The 19570-nt window shown below is 42.2% G+C and overlaps 1 protein-coding gene across 2 annotated transcripts in view; it reads right to left on the reverse strand.

Annotated features, from left to right (window-relative positions):
* The window catches only part of LOC144493630 (protein eva-1 homolog A-like), a 298521-nt gene that overhangs the window by 15046 nt on the left and 263905 nt on the right, over positions 1–19570 (reverse strand). For both annotated transcript variants that reach the window (XM_078212884.1, XM_078212885.1), the window contains one exon: positions 1211–1375. In XM_078212884.1, coding sequence (XP_078069010.1) covers positions 1211–1375 — 165 coding nt within the window. The remainder of the gene's footprint in view (positions 1–1210; positions 1376–19570) is intronic.

The raw sequence follows: 19570 nt of genomic DNA on the forward strand, positions 1-19570 counted from the left end.
TCTCATCCACGATGGGCTGTTGCCAGCAAGAATGGAAAATTTATTGTTCCAACCAAAACTCCAATGACTTTCAGCGGCACTGGAAAATTCCAGTCGCAAATGAGGAAAGAAGATAGATCCAATACAGCTGGACATCTTATTCAATTATCTCCAACCCTCTAACTTCTAATTTATCCAAAAACTGCACTTGATTTTAACTTGTGTATGTGCAGTTTAACATGTCTACTGGTATTTCTGCACATGTCCTGGCTATGAAACGTTTTTCATTATACCTACATTTAAAATGTAACGGCTTTCTCCCATCCCAATCCTGAAACTAACTCCCCACCACTTGCACAAATTACATTCTGAAAATGTTTCATAGGAGCATGCAGGGCAGGTAATGTTTTGTCTAGATATAGTCATTACGTACTGGATTTTATTGGATGCTGTATTCACCACTACCCTATGCCCACAGAAGTCAATTGAAAACCATTAATTGGCCACTTAATGATCTCGGTCCAAGGGCAAATGAGCTGCCTGACTGTTCCTAAACTCCCTGTGAAGGGAAAGACTGGTTGGGAAGGCTACGCCCAGCATTTTACGATCCCTCTGCTTTAAACAGGCCAGTGGGAAACTGTAAAATGTGGCCTCATGTAGTAGTATCTTGCTTTCCCTTATGTTTTCCTGAATATTAAATATATTGAAGTTATGCTTTTTCCTTAGTAACTGTCATATTGAAACAAAGTAAATTTTACAAAATGCATGTTGCATTAACATTATTACATTTATCCACTGCAATATCCTGAGTCTTTTAATGCCTCCATTAAAGTTTCTCTTGAACAATTCAGCCTCTCCCAAATAACTGGGATTGAGTTTGGTGTTTTGTTCCCAGAACACTTGTTGGCTGAAGGCAGCTCAGGTACACACAAATTTCCCAGAATGCACCGGCAGCTTTTAAATTCAAATCACTGATTATTTTTTGAAAATAAAAAATGTGTTACTTTATTTGTAGTTGAGGGCCTTGTATTCATTCATTTCAATTTAGTGATTGTAGGACTCAAGTCCTCCATCTAAAGGGACTGCGACGACTATTCTGCATGGGTGAACATCAGAGATCTCTATGCCAACAAACTCTGCAACTGCAAATAATTAAACAAATGGCATTTAAAAAATAAATAAAATTGGAAGCTTTTATCCAGAAGTTTTACTTCCAAGTAAAAATACTTACCTGGCAAAGATGCTTCTGTTATAAAGGGTAACACATCATGGGGAAAGACACCGTCACCAATAATGTTCGGATCATAAGGTTTGGGGTGTGGTGGAAAATTAGGGTGATGAATTCCTTTATAATGAGTTGGCTTGGGGTTGGTTTCATCCAGTAGTTTCTTAGGCACTGTAACACAGAGTAAATTGTGTTGCATTGAGTCACAATTAAAGCTGTAGAAAATTGATCACATGGAAACCATATCCGTTTGTAAGCCTTAATTTACTTAATTAAAACCATAAATCAAATGTTGCTCTCCCCATTATGCATCCTGCCATTCACAGAAACACAAAGCTCTGGGTAAAAAACGTGGTAACGCAGTATCATATAGACAAACTAACAGTGGATATAACCCAACCAACCTGCTTCATAATATTAGGTTTTTTAAAAAGCCCAATATTGACTTAAATTTGCATTAAGATTCAGTGGAACGTATTACTAAATTTGTTGTTGTAGGTTGGAGCAGACATCTGAATATTTGACACTCTGATTTCAAACAGATCAATGCTTCGGGTAAAATAGGGGATAAAGGAAGTCAAGTAAACATATTAAGCATTAATCTGCTATTGCAGTCAGCAACAATTTCTACTCTTCTTTACAGTCAGTTTATCATAATCCTATGAGCTGCCAAAATTTCCAATTGAAAATGTTTATTTGTATAACGTTTGTCAATTTATTATAATGAGCCGAGTTTGTACAACAATTAGAGATAGAAATTAACCATAAATATTGCCCCTGATCATCGTCTGGTGACAGTGGCAGACGTGCATATCAAGAGAGTGCAGGCTTGGACTTCATGATACCATCACATGATCAAATAGTCTGGCACTTTCTGTCAAGGTTCACGCTATAGGGTAAGTGGAACTGGTGAAGTTGTATGCACAAGCTGCTACAAGTAATTTTCTGATTGCCTGATTTTTAAAATAAGCATTATGGAGTAACACAGAACAAGGCTTCAAGCCACAAGCCCACATTCCAAAAGGCAGCTCTGGTGTCTCCAGGGACAAAGGAAGAAGGCAGAAAATTAGAACTTTGGTGAAACTTTCCTTTTCTGCACAGAGTGATGGTTGAAGTGAGAAAACCAACATGCATCTCACTAGCGCCTCAGCCGGGTTTTCTCATCACATTGTGCATCAACACTATGCAAAAAAATAAAATGCAGGTGTGGGCCACACCATCACGCTGGTGGGGCAGAACCAGATAAAGCCAGCAGCAAGGAATCCAGCGATCAGGGCTTGGATAGGCAACACAGGACCACCCCTTCATAGACAAGGACCCCCCACCACACACGCATCAGGGGAACACCTCCCCGCAACCAGTAAGGGGAATCCCCCCCATGGATCTCTGCAGAGAACATCCCAGCCTTGCCAGGGGCAGTATTAGGGTACTGCCTCGGCATGTCCCTTTTCACCCGGGGTTATACTTACCTGTGCTCCCCCGGTGGGTTCCCTTCAGCCAGTTCCAGTTTTTAAAAAGCAATTGTAAGCATTGCCGATGTGACGTGACGTCGATGAGGGGGGAATTCCTAATGCAGGGGGAATTCCTAATGCAGGGGGAAGCCCACTAATTGTACTTAAATGTTTTGAAAATAAGTTGGGGGGGAGGGGGGGCGAGGACAAACTAAGGTGCAAAATTGCGGCAAAAAATCTTTCATGTTGTAGCAATTCAGATAGTGAGACTAACCGATACTCAACAAATAATATACAATTCCAAATCAATGACTAGGAAAGAAAAATGTTCCAACACAGATACAAGTTTCTACTTCATACAAAGAAAAGCAAATTATATTGCAATGCCTGTAAAAGCTGTTTGCTGGAAATTAAAATATTGTGCAAATATTTTTAATGATTTAGAAATGATTTCAAATTTGTAAAATATTAAGGTTGCAAACTGCTTTACTTCTGAATTTGGACATTCGTTTTGTTATTTTTGCTTTGTGGTCCTTATACATCTTGCAGCATTCCTTAACTAGGAGCAAAGCAAGTCAGCAATTCCCAGGTAGTCATGTGACGTTCTTCATCTCTCAGACATTAGCTCTATTTATTTTGGCAGAAACTGTTTTTTGAACATACCGATTCAAAATGCAACATAGAAATTTCAGGATTTGGATATGTATATAGGGTCTCTGCCCTCCCCCGGGGCATGTTTCTTGGCAGAAGTGGGTAGCACGCTGGTGGCGGGAGCTTCTGGTCCCATCGCTGTCAATGGGATTTCCCATTGAATCCATCCCACTCTGCCAGAAAACTCATCAGTGTGCTATCAGGTGGCGGGGGGGAAATCCCACCATGAGGTTTTACCTACTGAAGATTATACATTCAAATGTGAAAATATGTGTGCAATGCAGAATATAGCTGGAAATGAGTTTACAATTTGCTCTTTACAACTGTGGTGTTTTAAGTGACTCGGCAGCTCCTGTGGTCACATGTGATCTGTGTTCAGGGCAGTGGGCCACATTTTATCCCACATCTGTCACCTAAGAACAAAGGTCCCACCATCTTTGTTGGGGCCATTCCTTACTCTCCCCGCCCCCCCCCTCCCCCTCCAATGAGGTGGGTGCAGCAAACCAGGACATTTCCCTGCTCTACACACCTATCTCAAGAGTGAAATTCTATGCCCATGTGCCTGGATGTCAGGTGAGGACAGAATTGAGCTTTGTTGTGATAGCAAAAATCATTATTTAGATTTATAAATGAAGAATTGCCACTTGTCAAGGTACCAGAGAGCAGCCAAAACCCTTAAAAGGAATCAGTACCTCAGGCAAGAAGGCACAAAAATGAAGGCAGATAAAGGAGAGAGGCAGATAAAAGAAAAAAATAGTCTCCTACTTGCCAGCTCCACTGGTCCATAACAATCTCATTTCAGATGCAAAGTAAAGAATGCCATAATTCTTTCTTATTTTGAAAAATACACATGGTAGAATAGAGTATGTAAAAATAATGCCTTTGCAAAGAAACCAAAAGAACCTAGCTGTTTTAGTTCTTGCAGATGCTGTGATGTTGTGCTTACTGTGCTCCTTATATATTATTTATTTGTCTCCTCTTTGAAGGTGAAATTAACCATTGTCATAAACTAAGAACAATTTTTTCAGGTATTTTGCATCTTGGTAACCAACCAAGTGCTTAAATTCTTTTTTTTTAACGATCTAAATGTTGACTTCAGATACACAAAGAAAGTGAGAAAATCCAAGCTGTTGGTTTTGGGACACAGCTTCAGAATTTTTCATTGAGCCTAAATAAGCCTTTGAGTTCTCCTCCAATCTTTAAAACATCAGTTGACCTTCTAGTTGAATTGAAAGAGTGAACAGTGAATATCGTGGTTATGACTCAGCTTGCATTTAATTTTATGACAATCAGGGCACCACATGGCTTGAGTTAGATTAGTTTGACAGGAAACCAGTCATTACCTGGAAATGGATTGGATTTTAACAGAAATAAACTCACTGATTAAGATTTAGGTTGGATTTACATGGGAGACCTTTCTACAGATCAAGTTGATGAGACGTTAGTCACTTATTGGACGTTGTTTAGACTCATGAGAGCCCAACAAACATTCAACAATAATCTTTACTTTGAATTTGACTTGGGTTTACTATGGTGAGAATCTGGTTGCCAAGCCATTGCATATCACAGTACAGTTTAATTAATGGTATGGAGCTATGAAATATAGGAATAGGATTTTTTTTTTAATGCATTGCAAAGATTTGTCATTTAAATGATAGCTGATTTAATCTGGTGTTAGTCATGATAATGGGTCACTGACACTGCTGAAATCCAAAATTAAACCTGTAGGAAACTAAAGCAATAAATTGTGGTAATTTTCCCTTTTCAGGATCAATCAACCTGGTAAGTCTGGTATTCAGATTCATCTCGGGAGCTGATTGCAGCCATGAGATTGCAATCCTCTGTATAGTTTTAACCTGTAAATAAACAAATTGTGTTTATCCCAAACTGGTGAATGCGCATCTTTACATTTGTCAATGGAGATAAAACAAAAATGATCCTCAGACTGTGAGTATCCAGGTTGGATTGAAGTTGAGAAAAGAAGGGTAGTCAACATTAGACTCCTCCATCGAGTACTGGACACAATACGCCTTGCGCCTTGGACATTACTTCCAAGCAAATTAAATAGAGAGGAGGCAAAGCACAAGGCTTTGCTCCTGAGTGTGTGTGTGGAACCCAAACTTATAATCTGATTTGCAATCTCACAGCCTCAAGCACGCTCAACTCCAAATCATTCAGTGAGCTTGTGGAATTGGTGAAGTCACATTTCTAGCCTAAACCATCAGTCATAGTCATACTCCAAAGATATAAGTTTAATTCAAGGGAAAGAGCCCCAGATGAAACAATTGCAAGTTATTTCACTAAATTGAAATAGATTTCGAGGTATTGCGATTTTGGAGTCATTTTGAATGATATGTTATGGGACAGATTAGTCTGTGGGGTGACTAACGAGGTGATTCAACTGAGATTACTTGTAGAGGTCAATATTAATTTTAAAGGAACAATGCAGATAGCGCAGGCAATGGAAAGCACTGAAAAAGATGCACAAGGGTTACAGTATGCAAAATGGCAAGTTAGGCTGCAATCAGAGTGGCACCAAAACCAAATAAGTAGCTGTGGAGTTGGAAACGAGTTAAGCCACAAATAAGACAGAAGATTTAGAAGAGGCAATCAATTAGTGAAGTTTGAAGTGGAATATTACTGATGTGGAAGTAACCATTTCACTGAATGCTGTAGGTATAAGGAGGCTGAATCTTTCCATTGTCAGAGGAGAGGCCACTTAAGGCAAAGGTGCAGAGCCAAGTCAAGTTACCGAATACCTGATTAAATAATGTGTCACCAATATACAATGTGGAAGAGTCCAGCACCAACTATTTAAATATTCATTCATTGTTTAATATAAAAGCGGGCAAGATAGCCCCTATGACTGTCATGCTTTGGGTAATTGGAAAGCCTCTTAAGATGGAAGTTGATACAGGGGCACCAGCTACTGTACTAATTGAGCATACATATCAGTACTTGAGAAAAGGTGTTCGACCATTGAATTTGAAGAGTACTGTGTCCAAGTCAACAGCTTATACTGGAGAAGTGATAAAAATAGTGGGCTTCGCAATGGTACCTGTAAGCGAAGGGCAACTGCCTGCCCAACTCTCAGTGATCATTTTGACAGGCATATGACCAAACCTTCTCGGCCATGATTGGCTTAAAGAAATCAAATTAAATTAGATCAAGATTTTCCATATGCAAGAAGGAGGGTGCTTGAACTGAAGGAGAAATATGAGAGTATCTTCAGTGATAGGACAAATAAAAGGTCTGCAAGCAAAGATTTATGTGGACCCAGATGTGACCCCCTTGATTCTTTAGGGTGAGACCAGTATCATATGCGTTATGAGAGAAACTAGATACTGAATTAAAGAGATTGGAAGAACTGGGCATGATTCAGTTCAATTCTCTGAATGGACAGCACCCAAAGTTCCCTAATGGAAACCAGACAAGACAGTCTGTCTTTGTGTTAATAGTTAACAGGGCTGACAAGTTGGATAAATATCCATTCTTGAAGACCTGTATGCAGAGTTGGCTGGAGGTGAATCTTATACAAAGTCGAATGTGATTCACGCATATCAACAACTTGAATTAGTCAACACTTCCCGAGATTATATCACGATAAACACACACAAAGGGCCTGATTTTACCATTGTGTTGCGCCCGTTTCTGGGTGCGAAAACTTGGTAAAGTTGGGTGTGAGGCGAATAGTGTGATCTGTGCCCACGTCCGCACCGATTCCCACTTTACCAAGGCCCTAAAATGGACGCGATCGGGACCGCGCCCGAATTGGGCGTGATGTCAATTTAAATGCATTTGCATGCATTTAAATTGACTTAATAGACTGGGCACTCAAATTTACCCACATTTCCCCCTTTACTATTGCGTTCGCCCGTCCAGATTCAGCGCAAAACAGACATGCTCGGTAAAGGTCTGTTTCAGGCGCTCCAGCTTCTGAAGAGGTAAGTTCAGAGCTTCTGGCGGCTCTCTGAATCAGATCGGTGGTGGGGGGGGGGGGGATCCGGGGGGGGGGGGGGGGGGGGGAGGGAGGCGGGCCCGATCGTTCTCTGATGGTGGGGGAGGGGGAGGAGGGAGGCCAAATCGTTCTCCGGTGGGAGGGGGAAGAGGAGAAGGGAGGCCAGATCGTTCTCTAATGGGGCGGAGGAGGGGAGGAGAAGGGCCAGATCGTTATCTGGTGGGGGGGGGAGGAGGAGGAGGGAGGCCAAATCATTCTCTGGTGTGGGGGGGGGGCGAGGGGAGGCCAGATGGATCTCTGGTATGAGGGGGGCAGGGGGGGTGCTGCTGCCACTCTGCGGGCAGTCGGTGGGGAGGAAGTGGGGCAGGGGGTCATGATCGGTCTGGGTAGCGAGGGGGGTGGGTGGATAAGGGGGACAGTTATGTTGTGGAGGTGGGACGATGTCTGTGGGGGCCATTGTTCCCGGGCCGCTTTATCCGCTTTTTGCGGCCCGGGCGTGATGTGGCAGGGGAGCGTTTTTCAAAATTTTTTTCACTGCGCATACGCAGTTGAAGTCTCCGATCGGAGCAGCAGCGTTTCAGGTGCAATAAGCCCCACCCACAGCACAATTCAGACTCGTGACTTTTCTTTCAGGCTGAGTGAGTATGGGGGTGCCGGAGAACATGGGTTAGAAGTCGGATCTGAATCACGCCCAGATTCAGCACTTAGAATCAAAATGGTAAAATCAGGCCCAAAGAGTTGTTCCAATACTTGCCCCTGTCTTTTGGCGTGTCTTCAGCATGTGCAATTTTCCAGAGGACAACAGAGAGTCTGCTGCAGGGGCTGTCATGAGTTGTGGTATAATTTTGATGATGTTCTGGATCGGCAGAAGCCAAGCAGCTAGCTAACTTCGAGGAGGTGCTGAAGAGATTTCAGAGGTTGAGTCCACCTCAAGAAGGAGAAATGTACTTTTTAAGCCACTGAGGTAACCTATCTGGGCTACCATATAGATGCACAAGGATTACACCCCATGGAAGACAAGATCAGAGCCACAAAGGTGACACTAGCCCCCGAAAACATATCTGAGCTCAAGTCATTTTTGGAAACTTGTCAATGTTATTGCCCCCCCCAACTCTTGCATATTCTGCTAAAGAAACATCAGCATTGGTCTTGGAAGCCTCCCCAGAAAGAAGCTTCCAACAGAATAAAACAATTGCTGCTTTCTTCAAACTTATTAGTACATTTCGACCTGTGTAAGGAACTGGTGTTAACCTGCGATGCCTCTCCATTTGGCTTTAGTGCGGTGTTGTTCCATGAGATGGACGACGGCTCTAAAAGGCCAATAGGTTTTGTCTCAAGAACCTTCTCAAAGACTGAAAAAGGCTACTCACAAATTGAGAAAGGAAGGTTTTCAATATTTTTTGGTGTCAAGAAATTTCACCAGACTATTCCACCAATCACATCAGCAGGAATTCAACGATGGGTGTTATTTCTAATAAAACAGGGGCCCAATTTGAGCGACAACAATTCTAGGGACCCAATGCGACGAAATACCAAAATTCCTCACCTACAAGGCGTCATAAACGACTGAGTTAACTGACATGAATCATGACTTGCCTTCTGACTGCTTTGGCTGGCCTCTACCCTCCCAACAAATTAGGAGGCTCAGTCTCATTCATTAACAACTCTGTTAGGGGACTCCCATTGTTGCATATGGAGTGGTCAGGCAGCTAAGAAGGAAGCTTGAGATTCTGGCCTCCAGGGTTCCTCTTGACTACTTAAAAATGAAAAAATCTTACCAAATGATTTTAAGTGCAATCAACATAATTTGAGGTTAAGATTAATATGGGCTCATCAGCAAGCTGCTCGATATGCTTTTGGAATAGCATTCAAAATCCAGCTAATGCAAAACAGGCTTTGTATTACACAATATGGCAGTAGTATTCATACTGACTGAACAAATAGATTTCTTGCAAGACAGGAAGAATATTCATGGTGACGTACTTAATGATTCAGTCAGCCACAGTTTTAATTTTAACAAACCAGTCATTATGCTGCTGCTGACTTTCTGTCATACTAACTTTTTATTTCTTATTATTCACAATAATGGAAATGCCACAAAATTGGTGCCACTGTACAAATCCGTTTATTTCATTAAGCAGAGCTAGAACCAGCACATATAATTGTACAGTCAGAAAGCGATCAGATGAGGAATTGCTGTACTATGAATAGATGTACAGTAAATATCCTGATACTCCAGTAGTAAAAGTCAAATGTTAATGCCCAAAGTGAACCACAATTAGTATTTTCCAATTACTGCTACAAAAAACAAAAACTATTGCAAATACATAGTGGACCCATTGGATATAGGTTAATATTCTAGGTGGGAAGCTTCCATCACAATTCAAAATGGTTAACAGAAACATAAGAAAAAGAACAAAGAAAAGCACAGCCCAGGAACAGGCCCTTCGGCCCTCCAAGCCTGTGCTGATCATGATTCTATTATGAAACTTTAAAAAAACCCTTCTGCCCTTACCCACATTGTATCCCTTTATTCCCTCATGTGCCCATCCAGATGCCTCTTAAATGTTGAAATATTAACCTTTCCGATTTTCCGATTCTTTTCCGATTCTTCAGACCTTGGGGGCTGGCTGAGTGCAAAACACACTTACTTACCAAAGTTTCAGGCTGAGGGTATTTGAATGCCCAGGCCACATTTACATGCTTACCCAAAACAGGCAGAAAGCAGCAGCTGGCTAGTGGGTGGCAAAAGACATGTGGGTGACCAAAGGTTTCCAGCCAGCATGAAGGAACAACTTTCTGACAAGCAATTGCAGAGAGGAGAGGAGTATTTGGGACAGTAATGTGATAGGGAAAGGAGATGGAGGAGTCAGAAGCATGGGAGGCTTCAACCCTCCTCGTGGATGGAGCTCAGAAGATCACTGTTCCTACAAGTCTCACAAAGGAAAGTTTTACACTTAACTTAAATCCACAAACCTGCTTCAGTTTGGAGGGAAAGCTTCACTGCTCAGGCCCCAGTTAAAGTGCAAATTGGGGTCCTGCAATTTAAAATAGGAGATGGAGATGTTACCAAAAGGATGAATTTCAAATCGATAAGCAACCTGCTCATTTTCTAACCGCTATCAAGCATAGTTCCAAGTGAGTCACAAAAATTAAGTCAGAAGTTGTCTGTTTCTAGAAATGTGTTTAAATGACAGATTTTACAATATTTTTCACATGTTTACTGCACATTATCAATAATCTGTAAACACGTAAAACAGAGAGAGTTGGCGAGAGGTGAATGAGGGTGAAATGGGGATCACAAGGTGGGAGGGGGGGGTCGCTGGTTGGGAAGGGAGGGGCAGGGCATTGTAAGAAAAGGTGGGGTGTGGTTCTCCATGTTGTCTCCTTTGGGGAAAGGCCAATCAGATTAAGTGCCAAAATGACCCAGTGGTAGGCCAATCCTGGCTGGGTCAAGGACCCCCAAGGGCTGCTGGCCAATCAGACGCCTTCACTCTCCATTGCAGGTAATACCACCAGTAGCGGTGGCAGCTACCAGCAATGCCCCCACTAGAGGCCCAGGATCAGTGAGGGGCACCAGGCAGGAGGAGAATGTGGGTGGGATGGGGATCACAAGGAGGTTAGGGCATTGTAAGAAAAGGTGGGGTATGGTTCTCAGTGACCCCCCCCCCACCCCCTTTCCTAATGACATGTCCTTCGATCAAGCAATGAGTTTCTGTCAATGAGGAACATCCTAGGAACCCATAAATAAACCTGACAAGTATTTGCTTTTTGGACACCCAGTGTAGCAATTGTCCCACCCACCACTGGTTGAATACCAAAGGCAGTGGGATAAGGCCTTTAAGTTACCTCAGTTGGCATCCCTCTTTCCCAATTTAAGGTATTTTCCTTGAAATTCAAAATTGTGTGTACTTAATGGACTAGTATAGTGGCCAGTGGGCAATGAACAGTGTCAGCCATTACTTACAACTTCACTCGCTCATTGATTTTCTGTGGGCTTTGGAATGGGAAGTTCTTGCCACACAACAAGCCAAAGCACAGTGTCCCCCCACCCTGTCCAGGTGGGATATATGTGAACAGGGAAACAAACTATGGATAGAATTTTCCATTTTTTAGACTAGGTGCGATGGTGGGCAGGATAGTCGATGTGCTTCCTGAAGCAAGTGGACAATTCTGCCCTATGTATCTCCTTTACCCAATCAGATTGAAGAATCATTAATAAGCAGCACCAAGTCTAAACCAGGAAGCGTCCATTAGAATTTTGATTTCATTGCCAAATAAGGTATAGAAAGTAAATAAAAGGAGGGGCAGAAAGAGTAGGATTGAGTGAGAGATAAAAGAGACAAAAAGAAAAATAATTTAAAAAAATCTCCAACAATAACTAAAATTTGAAGGAATATGAAACACCACAATATTCAGGTGAATTTTCAGTGCTGGAAAGACTGGGGGAAAATGTGCTGAGTGGATAATTTGTCTCTGCCTTCTCACGATCACTACTATCTAGAAGAACAAGAGCAGCAGATACCTTTCTACACCACCATCTGAGGGTTCCCCTCCAAGTCACTCACCATCCTGACTTGGAAATATATCACCATTCCTTCACTGTCACTGGGTCAATATCCTGGCTCTTCCTCACTGACAGCATAGTCACATTTTACCCTACCTGAAGCCCACTCCAACTCCATTCCAGAACCTACCTGAGGGTCACTACCAGTGAGAGATGGCCCAAAATTGAAGACTTTGCTTGGAAGAGTTACCTGTGAAGGCACAAGCTGGAGTGCTGGTCATGCCAAGTATGTTGATGAGGACCAAGCAATCCTCAGACGTCTTGCTTTAGGCTTGTTTTGGTCGTGCAGCACCAAGTCAAAATCTGGATAAGGGTCTAGACTAATTTATACTCCTAGATCACTTGCTGTTTTAAATACCTAAGTAAATTATTGTTCAGAGGCCTATGCTACAAATTGGTCTATAATATAGGTATGACTGCAACAATGGAAGGTGGGCTGTTTCTGTTTAAGTCATTACCTCCTGGGTACATGAGTAATGCTGAGCTACTGCTGATTTGAGCCATATGTTAGCTATTACCATAGAGTTTCCTTCAAAGCCGGAAGTGGAGTAAATTCCCAGGCTGCTCTATATTTAGCCTCCAGTTACAATATGCGTTTATGTTGAGAAAAGTAACTGAAGTGGGGAAGGGGATATTTGCTGTTAAATTATCCCCATTTTTGAATTTAAGGAACCTTTCAGATTACAATAGGAAATAACCCTTTAAGCAGTTCATTTCCTTTGCAGCTTTGTACGAACAGGCACCTGCTTCCTATTATATTTCATCTGTCACAGTGGCTTTCTGTAATTTTGTTACTGTTCTGTATTGTCATCAGAAAAATGCATACAGGTACACATACAGAATTTGTGAACTGAGATAACTGCCTCAAGAAAATTTTAGGAAAACATTTCCTCCTTCTTGTCATCTTGAAATTCAGCATCTCAACTTATATAGATGTTGTTAGATAATGTGACCTAATACAGGAAAATACCATTCAATGTTCACAAAGTTACTCTTTTCATGTTTTCCAAAGAGTGATGGAATTTTCTGTGAAGTATGGTTAGAAAGCTTTCAAAAACTCAAATGATTAGATGCTGTTTATGTTCTGTCTGTTTTCACCTGAGGGAAGCCGCAAAGCTTCTTCATGACAAACAAAAAGATGAAATATCAGCAAAATTTGACTGCCCCCCCCCCCCCCCACCCGCTGGGTATGCAGGCGGGCAAGCTGATAAAGTTCCCCAAGTGCCCTTTGCCACCCCGAAACCATCTGCAATTTTAAGAGGGTAGAGGAGGAAGCCTTGCCCCAATTGAAGTCATTGGCCACTTAAGTACTGCTTCTCTCCTGGCTGCAGTTTTGAGGCAGGTGGCGGGAGGTCAGGGACTGGGGAGGCCCAGCAGGTTATGCTGCTCGGGTCCTGGGCGGGAAAGGAGGGGATATCTTCCACCTTGACCCCCTTTCCCAATCTGGATCCCTTCCCATTCTAGCCAGGCATTCCATGGCTTTTCCAATCTGTTCCCCCCTCCCATGAGCCTCTCTTCCAGTCTCCATTAAGAGACTAAAACAATCTTGTAACCTGTGATATTTATTTATTTATTAGTGTCACAAGTAAGCCCACATCAACACTGCAACCAAGCCACTGCGAAAATCCCCCAGTCGCCACGCATGGGGCTCCCAGTACTTAGACTCATGGGACTGCACGTAGTTCTAGCAATGGCTACTGGCTCCAGAGGCTTTTCTGGGACTACATAGTTGCTGACCAATCAGATTAGCTGGCAGCCCTGTTGGGGTGGGACTTCCAGGAAGTGTTAAATGGCTGTGGGGCTGTTGCCACCAGCAGGGATGCATTCCCCACCAATTTTTTTGCCCACTTAAACAAGACCTGGGGCAGAATTTTCCCAAGCCCCCAATGTGGCAGAAAGTAGCACGAAACTCAAATCAATTTCACTCCAGCGTGAATTCACAGCAGGATCTTCCACTGGTGCCACCTTGGCAGACGGGATAATCCACCAGAACCCGGCATGAGTCTCATTTGCATCCTGTCAATGGAATGCAAACGAGGGCCCAAACCGCCACACCAAGTTCTCTGTAGTGCCGACAGGAAACATGTTTGGCATGCAGGTGTTGGAACTCATCTGATCAATGCCTGGGACTGCCTCTGGAGTTCGGGATGGAGGCCACTCACAACTCTGGGCTATGGAACACCACAGCAGTGGGTCAGGGGTGCATCTGTACGTGAATCTTCCAGATTCAGTATCCTGGAGGGGGATCCACCTTCCAACCCTGGAATGTTCCTGGAGATCCATCTTCAGTCTCAGAAGGTCCTCAGGGTGCTCCCGGAAACCTATCTCCATTTTCAGGAGATCCATCTTCTTTCTTCAATAATGTTTGGCACCTTTTCAATATGGCGCCCAGACACAATGATGGACTACGTGACATCTAGGTCTTCCCCGCCACTGAGTACAGCATGAAGCACCTCCGTGCATAATTAATGAGGTCGGGGCTGAATGATTTGATGTGTTTTTCCCGCTGGTTGTCGCAGCAGGAAACATTCCATGTTCCATGTTCCATATTCCTGCCCCGCCATAGCACATAGTCTCAAAATGGGAGAATTCTGCCCATGGATTATGCTGGTGTTGTACAATCCAATGCTATCAGACCAATTGCCTTACTCCATTCAGAATCTGATTATCACCCATAGCTGTAAACTCGGCAAATAATCCTGGTTCAGAAAGTGTACAAAGCGTAACCATGCTTGAAACTAAGGCCAACACATGAATATTCATTGTTATAAAAGACACCGAGAATGAAGTAGGATTGACAGCAAGGCAGGAGCAGCAAGTATAAATTTTGTGAGCATCGGTAATCACAGAAGTAAAAACATTGACTTTTTTGGGGGGGTTTATTCCCTTGAATTACTTAGGAGAACATTTGAGAAACTGAATCATAGCCAAGAGCTGTAAAAGAGCTTTAATTTTATCCAATAGCTTTAATCGCATTTAAAGAAGCTAATATTAACTTAATTTAAAACATTGCGAAACAACAACTGCCACTTATGCAAGAAAGGTTCTCCAATCCAAAATATAAATGAAAATAATGCATGCAATATAACTTTTCTACAGCTCTTGGGGCTAAAGGAATCGAGGGATATGAGGGAGGGAAGGTGGGATTAGGATATTGAATTTGATGATCAGTCATGATCATAATAAATGGTGGAGCAGACTCGAAGGGCCGAATGGCCCATTCCTGCTTCTATTTTCTATGTAGCTTTGCTATGACTTCAATCTTCTATGTGAAAGAATATTTTACTATGTGTAGATGTTTTTTATGTAAAATGCTACCTGAATGAAGATAAACCATATCAGTACCAAGTTTTAAGTAACAACTGTTGCAGTTTTCCATGGCCTTCGTTAACTGTTCATACCGCAACTTAATTACCTGTGTTTCCCAGATCAATGCTAAACATTCTTTACAATCTCTGGAGTTAAAAGTATTTTTGTACAGAACATTGGCAAACAAGATCATTGCTTTCATTTGAAAGAAGTATTCCCACTCCCACACAAACTTCTATTCCATCAGTAGTGTAAACATTGACTCAAAATATGGTGAAAACTTAACTAAAACTGTTTCACTGGAACAATGTGATAAAAAGCAGCATTAGAACCATATAATCTTACAGCATGGAAGGTGGCCCTTCAGCCCAACAGGCCTGTGGAAAGAGCTTGGAAAGAGCTGTCCAATTTATCTCACTCACATAGGCCTGCAATTTTGTTTTGACCTGATTATTTTGCCTCCTTACTGTGCCAAGAATAGTGGCGATAAAAGGTATCTTATCAGTATGACATAAAAATAATCTTATCAAGTTTTGGCTTACAATTCAGCCAGTTTAACTAAATCTTGCCCTCTCATGTACATTAGTCACTGCACAAAACAATGCAATCCTAGACAAATCAATCGCTCCTTTCAGACAAATGTCCAACACAGATACGTAACACATGACTTCTGTCTGCAATGTTACTATGTACTTATCAAATGCTGTTATAATAACATAGAGATAAGAGCTAAGGTTCCCCCCCTCCATACGCTTAGTTGTGTTGCAAACCTTAGACCTCCGAATATAATTACATGGTCTATCAAATGTTCAGAAAAAGGCATCCCTAAATTAACAGTTGAACATATTTTATGCAAAACATATTTCTTTATGAGTCAGAACTGTGGTAAACTGTACAGACAAGCTGCATGAACTTACATCTGACCACAGTGATGAATAAAGGGTAGATTGTTAATGTTAGAAAATGGAACTCAGCATAACATGGCAATTCATGACAAAATATTTGTTTATGATTTGTTTATAATTTTTTTAATACCACAAGTTCTCACACAAAGCAGAGGAACTGCAATTTTTCTGAACTGCACATTTAAAGACAACTATTCATTATCTACTGTGAGTTGAAGGGATGTGGGGATTTGTTTTATTGAAACACTACATCAAGAGGAAGTTTATATTTGTGGTTTTTGAGAGGTGGAGCTGAGTGTTGTGTATATTTATGTGGTGTGTGCATTGAAAGAAAATCTTGCCTTTATAAATCTTGCCTTTATGAAGATGGCCCAAAGCACATCATAACCTATTATATACTTTTTATTATTATATACTTATACTGCCAGACTCCAAAACAGTCCCACACCTTGCCTTCCGACTGTCGTTGACCATCACAGTTCTCTCTTGGTCACAATGTTTGCATAAAAACCATCACAAAATAAACATTGCAAACCAAATTTATAAATGAAATCCTGCCATGTTGCAGACAAAACTAATCACTCTTATGCATTCCCTAAATGCCTGCTTTCAGTGTGTATGACCTAGCAGTCCAATGCATTGTCACCCTAGTGGCTGCAGCATGGTTGGTGGAAGGCTGCTGACTTTCAGTGGGGGGAAATTGCAGTTGGCCTTAGAGGATGATCTCGAGCAGCTCTGAATCCAGAAAGCTCAGTTGTGGATTGCACCATCACATCATGGGCAACAGCAGTCTGGGTTGACTGGCTGACAGGCAACACCAGGGGCATTATTGGTGGAATGGCAATAACAAAATCATGAATGCTATCTTCAAGAAACAACAAGTTTGTGCTCCACAAAGCCACTACTACTTACCAGGCCAGCCTTGTGGCAATCCTAATAACTTGTTGGAGGACAGATTGCTGGACTGCTGTGATACCCTATTGCACACTGTCTTCCACAGTCATGTTGGTAGCAGCCTGAGCTTGCATGGCAGCAAGCAGACTTTACATAGGTTATCTGAGCTTCCACTGCAGAAGTCAAAGTCCTGGTGGTTGCTTGTTGTACAGCAATAGAAGCTGAAACATTCGCCTGGTACTGCATCATGGCTGAATCTACATGTGCTGATAGATACTATTAAGAAGTGGCTCCAAGGTCAATACAAAGCCCTGTGCCAAGTTGAACTCTTCTATTCTCCCTGACTAAGCAATGCCTCTTGGATAGGCTTTCCAATACTTCAATGCTTGCAATGTGAATACTCATCAGCTTTCTTTTGCAGACAGCCCCAAAGTCCTCATCTGAGTTCCCTTCAGCCAAACCTATGTCTGACATCATCCTTGTGTGAGCTGGCACCTTTATCATTTTTAGTTCCTACTCTGGCTGCAGGCCCCTGGTGCCCAGTGTCTCACCACAGGGAGTCCCAGTTCTATAAAGTATCCTCTAATGTACATGCGGTTTCTGTATCTGAACTGCAAGCTGCGAGTGTGAAATCTAGTAACAGTGTGATTTCATTATCACTCTTAGTGTTCTTCCACTGCCTGGTCAAGTTGCACTTTTTTAGTGTCCCAAATTAAGGCACAAGAATAATGTTGTGGTGAGGAGTTGGAGCAGTGGAGGAGATTAACCAAGAGATGTATGTTTACATCAACTACAGTTTGTGATGAGAAAAGATTGGAGGATGAGGGGAACTTGGAATGTGAGAAGAAGATTAGATATGAGGATGGCATCATCTCTTAAGGGTTCAACCTCTCCACTGGCTACAGCCACAGCTATGGGCATCCAGCGTCCCATTACTGGCCAACACTGTCTCCTCCGTGAGGATCAAGTACATGTAATCTTGTCACTTCATCCCTCACCGGTGAGTTCTTGTGTACCACCTTGTCCTATAAGAGACAGGAAAGTGTGTCTGTGAATCTGTTTGGGTGATGGGTGTCGAGATTGAATAGCTGGCTGTGTGTGCCCATTGTGAGATGTAGGCATGAGGCTGGCAGAGGTGCCAGATGTAAAAGGGTGTGGTGTAACATACGAATGCCAGGTATGAGTCTGATATAAGTTGTTGGTAGGTGAGTGATGGGGGTTTGGTTGATTGAGCAGTGGCTGATGGTAATGATGCAGTTGGTGGCAGATAGTATTTAAAGATGCATTCATTGACTCTGACCACTAACGTGAGGTATTGAATTTCTTGAAGCATTGCATCTAGGCATCCAGGACACGGCTATCTAGTTCCACTGTTTTCAGAGCATGTGTCTCCTGGTTCTTTGCAAATGCAGAACATCACCCTTCTTTCCCACCTTTCTGCTAATGTTCCAGTGCAGCATCTTGGACCTTGGAGCCTACACTCTCCTGTGCTGTGCCACTCTAACTTTTCCCATGTCAGAATCACTTTCTTTACGATTCCCAGCCCCTGCTTCTGCCACAATACACCTCTTCTATATGAGGTGCAGGGTAATTTTAAGCACCTCATTTTTTGATTATAACCTCAACACTGAGTTCATTAATTTCACACCATGAACTCCATCCACCATATTGATTCTGTTTTTCGGTCACATCTTAATTTTGATTTTCATGTTTTTGTTTTCATTATTCAACCATTCACCCTCACTCTGAACACACTGTTTCTTTACTACAGTTATTATTATTCACTTTACATTTTGTTCTATGACATCTTTGTTACTTAGCCTCTCCTGGCCTCTACCCTACTCCAGGCTTTCTCTTTTGTTCTTCCTCCCCTCCCCCTCTCTGCTGCATTAAACAGCATAATAAATTTCTACCCTCCTTCAGTTCTGAAGAAGAATCACATTTGGCTTGAAACATTAACTCTTCTTTGCTCCACAGATGCTGCCTGACTTGCTGAGTATTTCCAGCATTTTCAGTTTTTATTCAGATTTCCAGCATCCGTGGTATTTTGCTTTTATTTTTAAGCAATGTGTCGGCCAGCCTTAAGTGGTGCTAATTACTCATGATGTTGTTCCCTTTCTCAGGCATCCAGCTAATCAACAGCACGGCTAAGTGCTGGCGGATCGTTGAAATGGCAAGCAACAAAACCAGGTCATGCTGTCTGCATTACAATCAATGATTGCAGGTGAAACATACATCATGATCCCTGTGCATGCTATGGGGGCCAATGAATTTGGACTTCCACTGCCGTGGCAAGTAATGGATAAACAGCTACAACAAAAGCAGGTGCTTGTTTAAAAGTGCAAAAAGGTCTCAGAGACTGAAGATATCCAGTAATTTCTAGCTTGCGTTTAATATTTGCATCTATTGCCCTGAGCAACACTGGCATGCTGATGGTTCCCAGTAAATGGGAACGTTTATCCAATCCATGACAAGTATAATTTTGCTCTTAATCAATTGCAGGTACAAGACTGTTCCTTGCTGGGAGCAATTACAGCGAGATACTTTGTGTGATTACAATGTGCCTCCCTCTTTATTAAAACAGGACCAGGACTATTTAATGAAATTTGATTATGTAGTGCAACTTGCTCA

Source organism: Mustelus asterias, chromosome 5, assembly GCF_964213995.1.
Source record: "Mustelus asterias chromosome 5, sMusAst1.hap1.1, whole genome shotgun sequence".
Classification (NCBI taxonomy): Eukaryota; Metazoa; Chordata; class Chondrichthyes; order Carcharhiniformes; family Triakidae; genus Mustelus; species Mustelus asterias.